This window comes from Carassius auratus, chromosome 30 (genome assembly GCF_003368295.1).
Source record: "Carassius auratus strain Wakin chromosome 30, ASM336829v1, whole genome shotgun sequence".
Lineage (NCBI taxonomy): Eukaryota > Metazoa > Chordata > Actinopteri > Cypriniformes > Cyprinidae > Carassius > Carassius auratus.
Window position 1 is genome coordinate 22596095 of NC_039272.1, and position 14902 is coordinate 22610996.

General features: G+C 36.2%; 1 protein-coding gene across 2 annotated transcripts in view; it reads left to right on the forward strand.

Moving 5' to 3' along the window:
* col27a1b (collagen, type XXVII, alpha 1b) overlaps nt 1-14902 on the forward strand; it is a 77534-nt gene that overhangs the window by 37047 nt on the left and 25585 nt on the right. For both annotated transcript variants that reach the window (XR_003276627.1, XM_026212220.1), the window contains exons 13-28: nt 1765-1818; nt 3928-3972; nt 4171-4224; nt 4751-4795; nt 5873-5926; nt 6206-6259; nt 6380-6433; nt 6942-6995; nt 7101-7154; nt 8019-8063; nt 8859-8912; nt 12826-12870; nt 12971-13024; nt 13242-13295; nt 13980-14033; nt 14646-14699. Coding sequence is in view for 1 of the 2 variants with exons in the window: in XM_026212220.1 (XP_026068005.1) it covers nt 1765-1818; nt 3928-3972; nt 4171-4224; nt 4751-4795; nt 5873-5926; nt 6206-6259; nt 6380-6433; nt 6942-6995; nt 7101-7154; nt 8019-8063; nt 8859-8912; nt 12826-12870; nt 12971-13024; nt 13242-13295; nt 13980-14033; nt 14646-14699 (828 nt within the window). In the remaining variant the exon portion in view is untranslated. The remainder of the gene's footprint in view (nt 1-1764; nt 1819-3927; nt 3973-4170; nt 4225-4750; nt 4796-5872; nt 5927-6205; nt 6260-6379; nt 6434-6941; nt 6996-7100; nt 7155-8018; nt 8064-8858; nt 8913-12825; nt 12871-12970; nt 13025-13241; nt 13296-13979; nt 14034-14645; nt 14700-14902) is intronic.

The following is a 14902-nucleotide window of genomic DNA, read 5'->3' on the forward strand; positions in this document are numbered from 1 at the left end:
CAGCTGACATTCCACATAATAGATAGATAGATAGATAGATAGATAGATAGATAGATAGATAGATAGATAGATAGATAGATAGATAGATAGATAGATAGATAGATAGATAGATATTTTTCATTGCTGCTGAGAGTCTGTCTTGGCAGTAGCTGTTTTATTTTGTCTAGATGAGTAATACTAACTTCCTACTAATTAATTACAAAGTTTTCTCCATCTGCACACCCATAAACATTTTCTATTTACCAAAATGACGTTGGTGCTCTAAGTCTGCATATTTTCAAAAGAACTAGACATTAAGAATTCAGGCTCATCTTTTTCCAAAACAACTTCCAATTATGTGCAGTTCCTTCTAGACTTTAAGGCACACATGCAGTGCCAAAGCACAGATTCATCTGTTCTTAATCAGCAATTCTCAAACTCTGCACTTCTGTTTGATAGGCAGCACATGCACCTCGGCTGCAACTCACTGTTTGCCGAGGACAAAAAAAGATCTCCGCACAGCGCAAGTGTTGACTTTGGCCTCGAGACAAGCACACGTTTAGCACACAGTGAAGTGCGACGTCATAGCTCTTGTCCTCTTATATAACGTAACAGTAGATAGAGGGGAAACAGCGCTGTCAGCGAATCCCTGCCGGTCCTCCTCTCGCTGCTCCTGGTCGTTGCCAGTGCAAGGAAACACTGGAATTTCCTGCAGGGCTGACAGAGACGAGAACTGCTTGTTTCTGTGACTCGGCATCAGGCTCTGTTTTCACAAAACAAAACTTCAGGGCAGCCGCAGCCACATTCTTACATTTTTATTAGTACATTCTTAATTGTTGTTGTAAAAAAGGTATTTTTGTCTTGGCATCCTTTAAAATATTTCACTTTACACATTTTTTTTTTTACTTTTATCTATTTATATAGTCTTCAAATACTTAATCTAAAATAATATAAATTAACATTAATATTGTGAAATTATATCACTATTTAAGATTTAAAATATTATTTATTCCTGTGATGGCAAAGTTGATCTTTCAGCAGCCACATGATACTTTAGAAATCATTCTTATGAAATATGTTGATTTGGTGCACAAATAGCATTTCCTATTAGTATAAATATTGAAAACTGTTGTGCTGCTTAATTAATTTTTTTGGGCGTATACTCACATTTACTATTGATTTATTGATCACTTTTTCAGATAAAATGTCATTACGTATAGAGCAGTTCATTCACACATTACAACAATTTAATGTGTTGTCAGTATTTATTGTTAATCTTTCCTATATGGAAAACATGGCTAAAGTTCAAAAGCAAAATAAAAAATAGTTCTTACTCAACCTTACTATCCACAGTAGAAATAGTAATACAAAAACCTGTTTTATTAACGTACTTCAATAGTGGTAAAACAATTCTGGCCACTAATATACTCAATCCAAAACCACCTTTGTAAAATGAACAATGCTGCAGTGTCTCCCAGTTTTCTAGAACGTGTTGGCTGTATAGGAGATAAAGTTGGTGGTTAGAACTTATTCTATCCTATTGCTGCTTTCCTGTGGCTTTTTTGTATTTATTTATTTTTTGAGATCCAGTTTTTCAATATCCCATGATTATGGAGTGTTTTTGGAGTTACAGAGGTTTGCGCAGGATTAGAGTGAAGGGACAATGTTTACCATGTGGGCAACTGGAAACGGCAATGCACAAATGGTGTCTGCCCTGAGTCTAAGTGCGGTTTCTTCAAGTCTCGCTCTGCTAAACTCTGCTGTCTCTCACATTTGTGTGCTTAGGGCTTTCCAGGAGATTTTGGGGAGCGAGGACCACCAGGACCTGATGGAAACCCAGTAAGTAGTGCTACATCAACCACCTGGCCAACTGCCATTTGGGGGAACTCCAGTTTTCTAATGCTCAGAGAGATTTAAGTATAGTTGTTTGGAGTTATTTTATTATCAGGTTTAATGTATCAGAATACTGCTGCACAGTGAGAGAAAAAAGTCATCCCAAAGTCTCCTAGCCTCTGCATGCCCTTTTCCTTCCTGTCATACACTGTTGTACACATACGGTTATACAAGCTGACCGGGCCACGCAAACCGCTACACTCTTATAAATACCTTTGATTTGTGCCACCACAATTGCACACACAAGCCAGTTGGGCGTCCAGTGTGTGCAGCTCAGCATTGAGTAATATTGGTAATGAGGAAATCAGCTGTCACTACCGGAGTCTACAGCAGATATCTGTTTTAGCCATTACAGGGGTTGCTTCACTTCTGATCGTTATGCCATATTCTTTACCTCTTTTTTCATCTTATTCATGTTTCCATGTACCATAATATTCAGACAAGTCATTTTTCTGTCACTGATTTGAATATTAGGAAATGACATCTTATATACATAAGTAGAATACGGTATTTTAGCAATCTATAAAATGTGCATTGTCAAAAATTATTAGCAGAAGATTCTAATGCAAAACCACATTTCATCAGCTTGTTAGTGGCCTTTGCTAAGCCTTTAATTACAGTCACTTTTTCTCATTCTTACAGTTAGGAATTAAAAAAAAAAAAAAAAAACTATTTAACCTTGAGTATTAGACTACAGATAGTCCTGCACAATTTCTGTTTTGAACATCCAGTCTTTTGGTTTGTTAAAGAGATGTGAGCCATTGTGCCATTCTATTGAGTTCATCCCACTGAACATTGGTTACTTCCTTTTGTGTTCTGCAGACAAAAGTCAGTCACAAGAATGAGTAAATTCTCATCTGCTTAAATCCTTCTCTTTCTTACAATTGACTGCAAGCTCACGTTCACATCTGTCCCCATCCAATCAACAATAATTTGATAATACACACTGAGTGATCGTCACTTGCATGAACAAGCACAGATTTGCCTCCGATTTCAAGCATTTGTTGGTGATTTCCCAAAACTTGTCGGCCAGTGAAAATCGGGGCTAAAATTGCGCCATGTGAACTCGCCATTAGCAACATCCTAGTAGCCATTAAATGGATAGTTCACCCAAAAATGAAAATTGTGTCATTAATTACTCACCCTCAAGTCAGAACACAAATTAAGATATTTTAGATGAAGAATTTTCTGAACCTACATAGACAGGAATGTAACTAAAAGGACATTGTTAAAACAGTCCATGTGACATCATTGGTTCAACCATAATTTTATGAAGCTATGAGAATTCTTTTTGTGCACAAAGAAAACAAAAATAATGACTTCATTCTGCAATTCTTCTCTTCCGTGTCTTTCACGTACATTCACAAAAGTTCCATGACGCCTGCATGTGTTGCTGCTGACGCAGGAGCCGGCGTTCTGATGTGGAACCTGCATGTGCTGTGCCTTTTTTGCAAAGAGAGGACTGCAGAAAGCTCGCGGAAGGTGCACCATTCACATACAATGAAGTTTTGTTAAAAAAAAAATCCTGGGTATTTAGGAAACAGCCCATTTCAAATATACGCTTGTATGAACTTTTTTTTTTTCCCGAAGCTGAGCTGGCAGTAGCTTAGCTTAGCGTAGCGCTAGGCAGACCGCCTGACTGCCTGCAGTAGTGTAACCCTAACCATATCGCAAACGTAGAGGACACGCACGCCTTCACCTCAATCCTTTTTATTCATCAGTGGTCACTCAGCAAGAGCAGCCGACCCCGTAACATCTATCTGCTCACTTTCAAAGAACAAAGAAAGCGAAAATACACAGGGGATTTTTTTGGCCTGCTGCTGAAAGAGGAAGTAGGTATGGCAGGTAGCAGCGGGCCAGTCACGCCACACAACAAGCCTGTCTCTGTACTCCACAGCATGCCTCTTTCATTGGCTCACTGAGGGGTAGATGCAGGCAACAGATTAGCTTGCTATCAGTGGGCCAGTCACCCCCACACCACATACTACAGATCCAGCATCCTCAGAGCAAATGATGTGCCAGTAACACTAAGTATCTGCTCATTGTTTCTCACAGGGCGAGATGGGTGCCCCAGGTCCTGTTGGCATCCCTGGTTTTATTGTGAGTAACAAACATTCAAACTTATAAGTGATAAGTGACAAACATTCACTTATTAACTTTAAATCTTCTGGATCTGTTTTTTGCCTTCCCGACAGTGATGCTTTCTGATTTATTTTTTTTTTTTTCTGTTGGCCTGTGAATATAATGTGTGCATTGTACATTTTCATGCTTGTTTATGCTTTTTATATTTCATGGCAGGGTGATATGGGTCTTGTTGGAATTCTGGGTCTTCCTGGATTAATAGGACCAAAGGTGATTACATTGAAATTGCTATGAACATCCATGCTGAAAAGACTATTTCAAACTAGCCTAAAGGGATTTGCTGGTTTTAGTTGATTTAGCATGATTTGGCTGGTCTCCCAGCCTAAAAAGTAGCCAAAACCCTTCTAAAACAAGAAAAACACACCAATCTAACCAGCTTGGTCAGGCTGGGAGAAATCAGAGGAAATTAACTTACAAAATTGCTTTCTTATAGTTGTCTTTGCACTCTACACTGGAATAACAACATTCATGTTAACATTATTATTTTAACAAATGAAATCACACACAGTGGTACATAATACTTCAATTCTCAACACATTATTTAAGTGACATATATTAATATGGATTATTTTCATAGCAACAAATGTTTTAAGCAACACTATTTAATAAATGAACTGTACAGACAAGTTCGGTTTGCATTTAAGGAGCTGCTGATGGTTAAAACATATGGCCTTCAATTCATAAAACTATTCTACCAATTCTTCTTTTCAACAATTGTCTGTTTGTTGTCTTGCAGGGTATACCAGGAAACCCAGGCGATTCTGGACTGAAAGGTGATAAGGTGATTTGAATAACCTTTATTAGCTTTTGCTTCTTCTGTATTTGATTGCACAGAGCCACTATTAACAGAGACTGAGATTAGCTGTAACATGCTAAGATGCTGTCAGTCACAGATACAAAAAGTTAAGAGTCAGGAGGAATATTTTTTTAAAGCACTTCACTTCATCAAGGATGCATTAAATTGATCAAAAGTGACAGTAAAGACATGTATGTTACAAAAGATTTCAACTCTGTTGAACTATCATCATGGAAGATAAAAATTAAGCAGCACTACTGTTTTTTAGCATGAATAGTAATGATAAGAAATGTTTCGTGAGCAGCAAATCAGCATATCTGAATTATTTCTGAAGGATTGTTTGATACTGAAGACTGGAGTTAAGGCTGCTGAAAATTTTGCTTTGCCATTACAAAATTAAATTAAATTTTTAAATATATAAATGGAAACAGTTAAATTGTAATATTTCATAATAGTACTGGTTTTACTATATTTTTGATCTAACAAATAAAGCTTGGTGAGCATCAGAGACCATTCAAAACCATTGATTCGATATGAGGACACATAATCCATACATAACTCAGAAGAGTTCTCTCTCTGTCTGTGACTGTACATAAATAAATAAACAAACAGACAGAGATTTTCAGATATGTGTGACTTTTCAATAAAATCTGCTTTAAAATTCAAACAGTAATGAACATTATTCTATCAAGTATTGATCAATATGTTTTAGCAAAATAGTAAAGCAATAATATTGTTACTGAGGTGTGCTTTTATGTGAGATTTAATATTAGAGGAGGCTGGTCTGTGTCGGTCTCTCTGTCTGCCAGCTGGACAGGTGCTGGCAGCCCTGTACTCAAATGTTGTATTTTGTTGCTAGATATTAACAAGGCTTTGTTTTGGCCAGCTTTTCTGATCTCCATGTCTACAGTTACAGACACATTGTAACATAGGCACAGATACAATACAGACATAGAGACAGTATCTGGAGTAACTGGACTAATGCTGTGATTGAACTGCTGGGACATCTTGACTTAAAGGCCGGAAAGTGATGTTTTGTCACTGTTTTGTCTCTGTTGACAGGGTGAAGTCGGGTTTCCAGGTGAACCGGGAGAACCTGGATTTCAAGGTGACAAGGTATTTCAGAAAACAGCTTTTCTTTTGATGTGTTCACACAGTGAGTAATATATAAAAAAAACTGTTCAATAAAAAAAGAATAGTGTAGAAACTGTTATTCAATTTCACAGTTCAGTACAAAGAATCCTTATCATTGAATTAACTGTGAAATCTTGAAATAGAAAGACTGTATTTTCTTATAAATCATACTGCAGACATCTTTTATTTACAACTTTACAAGACCCGAACAGAGGTTTTAAATTAAGTAACTATGTACTTATAATTAACTGAATTTTCCAGGGTAATCAGGGCCCACCAGGTTTACCAGGAATTCGAGGAAAGCCAGGACCACAGGTTAATTCATACAACTTTTTTATGATTCTTGTTATTTCATTGTATTTAAGCAGGTTGATTACTCTTAAATCTTTAGTTCTGATTTGTCAAAGAGTCCAATCATAGCTTTTTGTCTTTCAGGGGAAGCCTGGAGATAAAGGCCCAGATGGTTTGCCAGGCCCATCTGGCCCTGAGGTAATTGTGCTTTCATTTCAGGCCAAGTTTACAAAGACAGAAGGTCATGTGTACAATTAAAGACTAATGATTTCTTGTTTTACACTACACATCTAATCACAAATCAGCTGTGTCTGTTATGAGATTCAATTCTTCCTACTGAAGTTTAGTTTGCATACAAACCCACAAGAAAAAAACTAAAGTAAAAGAGCATAAAAACATCACACAGTGTCTTTTAGCTGCACATAAGTGCACATTTTATGTCTTAAATTGGCATAAAAAACGTATCCAACTTGCACACTTACAACATAAAGGTCCATTTGTAGTGCACTTGGCTGTAGTTCCTTCATTTTGTGTTAATTTAAAATAACTGCAGAGAGATGGACATTCATTTGCAGTTGTTTAGAAACTCACACAGTCCTCCCAATAGCTTTCAGAGCGAGAAGTTGTAGTTGAGTAGCTAAGGGAGTCTTCTTAGATAAAGTAAAATGAATGTAGTGCTAAGACTAGTGTTGTTGTCTTTTCTCAGGGGTTTCCAGGGGATTTTGGACCACCAGGACAGAATGGCGCTGAGGGCCCAAAGGTGTGAATCTCTCCTCTTTAAGCTTTTGGTCCCCTTTCCAAAATGTATAATTGGGTCCCAAATTGTAAAATGGGGCAAATATGATCATTTTTTAATACCTCGCAGGGGAATGCAGGAACGAGAGGGATTCCAGGCCCTGGAGGAGTTCCTGGACTTGAGGTACAGTAGGATCCGGACAAGTTCTGACCCTTCTTTGGTTTAGGAATAAATTAATGGCTGTAAATCGGAATGTGCACCCATATGCAGTATCTGCATATATAGTTATAAACAGTGTGTAATATAAACATGTTTATGTGATAATCATCATCTGTGCATAACTGTATTTCTGTCATTTAAAAAACATAAAAAGTTACTTCATGCTGCAGCTACATTTGCAAGTCTATTGGCATATACAAGGAAGCAATTTGTAGTCACAAAAACAGCATCTAATATGTCCAGTTGGAAGTATCATTGATAAATATAAGTTGGGTAAAGCCAAATATATCCATGTACATTTTTACTATTACACAGTCTTGAGATTCCATGGAATAGACATACTTTTTCTATGTTATATTACAGCATGCAATTTCCAGGTGATACATTAATGCAAACAACAACTAGATATGTTTCCATTTTGGATACCACATTAGTACAGGGACTGATTCTCATATTATTACCTAGTTGTTTATTAGCATGACTATTGCTGTTTATTAGTACTTAGTACTGTACCAACACAATGAGGCACAACTTTAACAAAATCTAATCTAATCAAGACCAGTTTAGAGCTATTCTGCATTTTTTGGTGTTGAAAATAACATTTCTATAGCAAAGAATAAGCAACACCACATTTTAAATCAATCTTAATTCAGTTTTAAATATAAAACATAGTTTATTAAAAGCTTATTAGAATCTAAGATGTCATTTTATTACTGGGGTTTTCAAAAGGTTTTTGCTCATATGCATATCAAAAAGGTTAATATCCTAATCAGTATCATTTTGAAGATGCTTCTTCAAAAATGACAACGCCTCTTTTTTAAACCACAGGGGGATCAGGGCCCACTAGGACCACCAGGGGCTCCAGGACTAGAGGTGAGTGCTTTCTTGATACACCTAGATGTCAATTAGACATCTTAGCAATCACATTGACTTATAGCCTATTGACTTTCTAAGGCACCTTACGGCTCCTGACTCGAGGCTTCCTTTAAAGTTGTTCATGCTGGTTCATATTTTCTTATAATTTTCACATTTTTGTGTGTTACAGTTGAGCATTTAGTGTAATATAGTAATAGACTTCAGGCACTCCTGTTGGTTTATGTCACTCAGCAAAGACTTTTATAATGTGTTCGTTTTAAAATCCTCCAAATACAACAATCTCCCTCTCTCCCAAACCAGTTTCACAACACCATACAGACTCGACTCTGATTCAGCAATGATGGCATAAAATAAAATGTCTGTCCTCATGCCAAAGCTTGTCATACAAACAGCTGCCTGTACCTGACAAAAAGAGATGGATTCAAATTAACAGTTCATTGCATTTAACCCAGTTTTTCATGTACAAACCTTGCCAAAGATCCCATGATTTTAGAGAGTCTGTCCAAGTGAGGCCAGTGTGGATAATTTAGCTAATGATGCAAAAGAGTCAGACATTAGCTAAGAGATGACCAGGGGATATCTATCAGAGCTCCAACATAAACACTTCTGAGTATTGTTCACTGGATCTGTGAGACTGGAGGTGATGCATCTGTTTCTGAATTATTCTGGGAGAGCTCATATGTTGGTGAATGGAGAAGATTGGTCCCAGGGATAGGGGCTAATGAGATGTCAGGGAGTAGATTTAGAGGCCTGGGAGTCCAGTACTATGGGTCATTTCTACTTTCTGTTCAGGGCAGACCTGGGAGGAAGGGTTTCCCTGGGAATCCAGGGGAGGATGGAATGAAGGTAAGAATTAATGACAGCCAAATAGCTACTATAATTTAGACTCCAATTGTCCATTAAATGTGTTTCTTCAACTATTTGGCCAAGTTTGGCCAAATGGAAAATCTTTAGACTCTCAATCTCCATAGTTTTTTCTTTAAAAGTAATCTATTCTAAATGAAAATTCTCACCACTTTATTTCATCATCACATCATGTTAACCATATAAAGCCTAATGTATGAAATAATATCCAAGATAATTTGTGTTAATAAAGGTATCATTCTTGAAACGTGAGGCATTTATGGCTAATATAGTATGGCGTAGGAGAAAATAGAGTTCATAAAGGCATCGGTTTTATTCAGGGGCCCAAAATATATGCAGTTTGATGCAGTTACTGATGGAGAGAAATAAGATTAAATTCTGATAGCTAGTAATGTAAATCAGTGAGATCTTTATAACCAGGGGTGCACATAAGTGGTCCGCATGGCCGCATGTGCGACCAAAATAAAAAATGCGCAATATATAAATAAATTCTGACAGCACATTGCGTACCAACATGGTTGAAAGCTGTTAATAAACAATTACCATTTTAGATTGACGAACTGTTCTATATAATTAGAGATGTTCCGATACCCTTTTTCTCTTTCCGATACCTGGGCTCAGTGTATCGGCCGATACCGAGTACTGATCCGATACCTGGGTGTGTATTTGTATATACAGCTGTATATAATACTAGCCCTGTGTAAATTGCTAGAATTATTTTATGGTGTGCTTCAGACTGATCCCTTAATAAAACATGAACAAATACATGGTGAACTACTGTATTCATTGCAGTATTTTTATTATCTGACATGAATTTGACAGTATTATTTATTTTCTTAAGCGAAAAAGAACTTCAAATGCAGCCAAAAATCTAACACCGCAAACTAAAAAAGGTATTTTAGTTTTACAAGATAACTGTATAAAAAACTGCAACAAATAAGTCTAGGAATATAAAAAATTATATATTAATCAGAAAATCTCTTTACAACAAAACAAATAAAAAAAACAAGCAACCGTCTAGGCATAAATATAATTATTAATAGAGACATATTATTATTACTACACAGAGACACAGCTAAATCTACTGTAGGCTACAAGAGTAGCTTAATATATATATATATAGTAGCTTTGTCAATGTACCAAACATTTTTTTTAATGGGCTGCCATGAAGATCTTTGAGTGTCTGTGTTTATGATATGACAGTTTTCTCAAATGAAATGGTAAATTCTCATGAAGTGACAGTTTATGCGTTCGTGTCCTCATATAGTAACACACAGCAGAGATTACAAAACAGCAAGCTCCCGTGCATCTGCGCCCGTCACCCACAGAGATGTAGAATTTGCAGGAGTAATATTTAAATAGTATTTTGCAGTTTGATATTCACAGACACTAGTATATATTCGGCTACTGTCTGGAGCCCTGCGACTGAACGCAGCTGCGGGTACCGAATATACTCGGGAGTCTGTAACTACCGGTACTATAGAGACATACTGCTAAACACTGATCTATATTATAGAAGCGGCTTCACTGTCTGTTGGCAGTTTGGAACGCGATGAGCGATCCAGTCATATATAGATCAGTGCTGCTAACGCGTTTTCGGAGATATTTCCTATACTAGTATCGGAATCGGAACAACTCTATATAATATTTATTTTCAAACTGAAAGCATAAAACTAGGCTATCCCATGCTTTTAACTGTAACACTCATTTACTGACGCTCTTTAATCAGCAGCAGCGCTAAATCCAGAAGCACATCTACTTACTTGCAAGCAACCCTTCAAAATAAAAGCCTACTGATTTTAAGTTAGAAAATTATGAAAAAGCTTTTATTTATTTATTTTTAGATGCTTTTACCCAAAGTGACGTACAATTGCGGAATACATAAAGTGATTGTTCTTAAAGAGGCAAACAAAGAAAGTAGTAGTAAATATTAGCATTTTATTTTAAAATTTACTAGCTATAAAATAATTGTATTTGTATTTAATACTAGGCCTACCTTTTGTTTTTAATAATAGTAAACAAACATTATTATTTAGTTCATTATATTAAAATAATAATAATTTTAATTTTATAAAAAATATTTAATAATTAATTTTATTAATAATTTATAATTAATTAATTAATAATAATAATTTTAATAAAATAAAATAGTGCAATAATATTAATAATTCATTTTTTTTATAGTTATATAATATTCAATGGGTCCCAATATTTAATGGGTCACAGTATTTGCAGTGTGTGGACCAAACCAAATATGCAGGTTCTCTTATGAGAACCAGGCTGAAAAAATTATGTGCACCCCAGTTTATAACAGTTTATATTACAGGGCTGTTGAATGCTTGAATCTGATTGACAAATGTTCCAAGGTGAGCAATTCTTTTCAGGGAAACACACGGATAAAATAGTTCCAGGCAAGTCTTGACCACATAACATGTCCATGTCACTTCGCTGTTATTTCAAAGGTCCTTATAATTTACATCAACAAAAGAACCAAACCCCACAATGACAATGACCAAGCAATTTAGTATAGTAAACAACGAGATAACAGATAAACCGCTAAAACAGATAAACTTACAGTCTGGCTATTAGCGGAGATGCTGCTGCTAATTACTATTGAGAGGCGCACAGACATGTGTTTTACACATGCTTAATTTCCCTATCCTTCTGTCCGTCTAACAACTTCATTATTAAGTATTTGGAACTACATTAGTCTGCTATAAAAGACTCAATCCTCCGTTACAAAGTCTAAAGTGACGTTTTTGAATTAGCAATGGAGGTGTTGTAGATGAGATATGTACTAAATAAATCATACTCACAGGAGCGCTTTAAGGACAAAAACCTGTTGAATATCTTTAAATGCAACATCTGAGCAATATTTGAGGTGCGGTAACTATGTTATAAGTTCCATAATTGACTCCTTACAAAAACAACTTACAAAAACAACTTACATACTGTAAATAAATATATCAGTTGTCACTCTGTGTTTTCCAATAATATGTCTTATAAGATATTTAAATGTTTAGTTTTATTATCAAAGCTCTGTAATATTAATGTAATGAAATGCAATACAATGATGATTAAGAGATAGAAGAAAATGTTCCTCAATAGCTTGTTAATCAATTTTTTTTATGTATGGATAATCAAGGAAGTTGCTTCAGTCCATCCTGAAATAGTACTAAAAGGTATTTTTTAAAAGTTATGTTTACTTCATTTACTTCGTAAAAATCAGTAAATATTTCATAGCAAAAAGACACATGTACTACAACCTGAAGTTGGACATTTTTACAATTATACTACTAAATGTTTTACTTGCAAAAAAGTATAAGCTAAAATCAGACAACAGAAGAATGAAGTAGATGTTGTTTTAATAATGTTGATAATTAGAGGCTTTAGACGTTTGCATACAGATGGCTTTATACAGTAGAGTTAACAGCATTCTGTGATGAAAATTACATTTGAATACAAAATTTGAAAGTAAAAAGATTTTTTTTAATAAAATAGTTTTTAATAAATATAGTATTTAAGACTAATTTCAAAAATGTATTCTAAATACAATAGAAAAAATATTTTTTCTACACATTGTGTATTTTTGACTAAATTACAAAATTATGTTTGTAACATTTGCCCTTAATTTTTCTTGTTCTCACACATCACATGTGTCTTATTTCATCCCAAGCTCTTCACTGACGCTGTTGTCTCCTTGGTAAACAAGCACACTAATGTTGGAATAAACCTAATTATGGGCAATATAGTGTCATAGTTGAAGAAACACCTTTTACTTGTTTCTGTTCCCAATAATGTGTGAATGAGTCCTCTTTATTAGAGATTGTTATGTTGTTAATGAATACATTAACATCTGAGTTTCTCAATTGCAAATCTTGTCCCTTTACTGTAGGGAGAGCCTGGATTTCCTGGAAATCCTGGGATGCTTGGTGAGATGGTAAAGGATTTTTCCTATACTTGTTTATATTTCTATGCATTTTAACATTTGAGTTAATAATCGATGAGTTTCTTTTTCCTTATTTCTTTGTGCGCAATAGGGTCTTATTGGTTTTGTCGGACCTGTTGGGGAGGTGGGGTTTCCTGGAGAAAAGGTCAGCATTCTGTTTCACAGCAGTTTCACAGCATTCCGCCTAATCTATCATGTTAAATTCAGATTAATCTTGGTTCCTGTTTATATATGGCATGTGTTTTAAATCAATCATCAGACATTTATGTTGGTTTTGTATCATGGTCAATGTTGTCTTTCCTTGATGTTAGTGTTATCTTCTGCTGTGTTGTTTGGCTTAGATGTGTTTCTTGTGCTCTCAGGGAGATCGGGGTGAGATGGGTCTGCCCGGGCCAGCTGGAGAAAAGGGAGCGATGGTAAGGAGTAAGTCTGGATCACGTCTCCGCTCTCAGGGGAACCTTGGGCAGTCACTATAACTCACACAGATCACAATGGTTGGAAAGTAGTAGTATGTGGGAAAAAGCCTCATCAGCCAATTTCCATTCATGAGATAATCAGCTAGACCACTGCAAGAGTCGTTTCCCTTTCAATGACATAAGAAAATTGTAGCCATTTGCTGCGCGAAGTGGTTTGGGAACAATGTCAAAGTTGAAACCAAATTCAAGCCACTCCAAAGAACTCCAACAGCAGCCCTCCAGTCTTTCCAAGAAGTTTTGTCGTCATTTCAGTGTTTCAGTAGTTCCTATAACATGTAAAACTGTCTGTATGTATTAGTTGTCCATGGCAATTCAAAAAATAGTCCTTCTTCATTTCCATTGTTAATTAAGAGCGCTTGCCAACGAACAACATAGGAGTTGTTCTCTGTGTAGTTTACTGCATCATGCTTGTAAGAGATCTTCGATGCTGCACAAATATTTTAATAATAGTATCACATGCTTTTTTGTGTATATTGCCACACCACCAAAGTAACTTGCAATGGTGTAGAGTTGTTCATTTGAAACGGAACAATAAAGCAAACACAACTGAGTGAGAGTTTTGTAGAAATTAGTTCTTGTAATAGAGATTGTTCTATAATGATGTGTCTGTGATTGTTGTTTTAGGGACACCCAGGGCCCCCGGGTGAGAGAGGCCCATCTGGACCAGAAGGTCCACCAGTAAGTCAATGTTATGTATTCAGTATATATAAACTGACTTAATTTATCCCTGGTAAAGAGTCTCTGCAAAAAGTAACATCAGCACAAATCAGCTCTGTTTTGCGTCTTACTTTTCTGTGGTAATTTCCACGTCTTGTGCAGTCGTCAGGTAAATCCAGATTACAGAAACATCATAACCGGCCAAGTCTGTCTCATTTTATTCAGTAATCAAATTAACATTTTGCCTCCACACAGCACTATTTACATTCTCTCATTAGAGCTGTCCATGGACTCTGATGATAGACTCAGACACTAGCATCATTAGAGCCCTACTGAATGAAACCTGACAACTCCTTGGGCTTCTTTGCTCTTTTCACACGAATGTTGACATCATGCAAACGTTTGGCAGGAAATACCTTTCGAAGGCACTCTGATGACCCTATGAGGAGGGCAAAAAGTGCAGCGGAGTACAAACATAAACACCAGCCTTTGAAGGACAGTGCTTTGACCCTGTAGTTGTAATCGGGTCAAGAGATGTTTGTTTGCCTGCCAGAGACTCTTGCCAGCTCTAACTGATTTTCTCAGGGAACGTTCTCCTGCTGCCTGATTCAGGACTCTGTTGTGTGTTTTCAGGGGCCTCCCGGGTCTAGGGGCCACAGCGGCACCAGAGGACCCAAAGGCAGAATGGTAAGAACAGATCATTTTGACTATTAGTAATGATGGTCCTTACATGAACATGTGCTTTGGAAAGTCAAAATGCTCAAGAATGTAAGATGGAAGTAAGATGTATTTTTGTAAAACAGTATAATGTTCAAGCTACGCTCATCAGCAGAAGACTTCATTTCACCACTCTATATTAAATTAACATATTTTTGTAATCTCTCTAGATC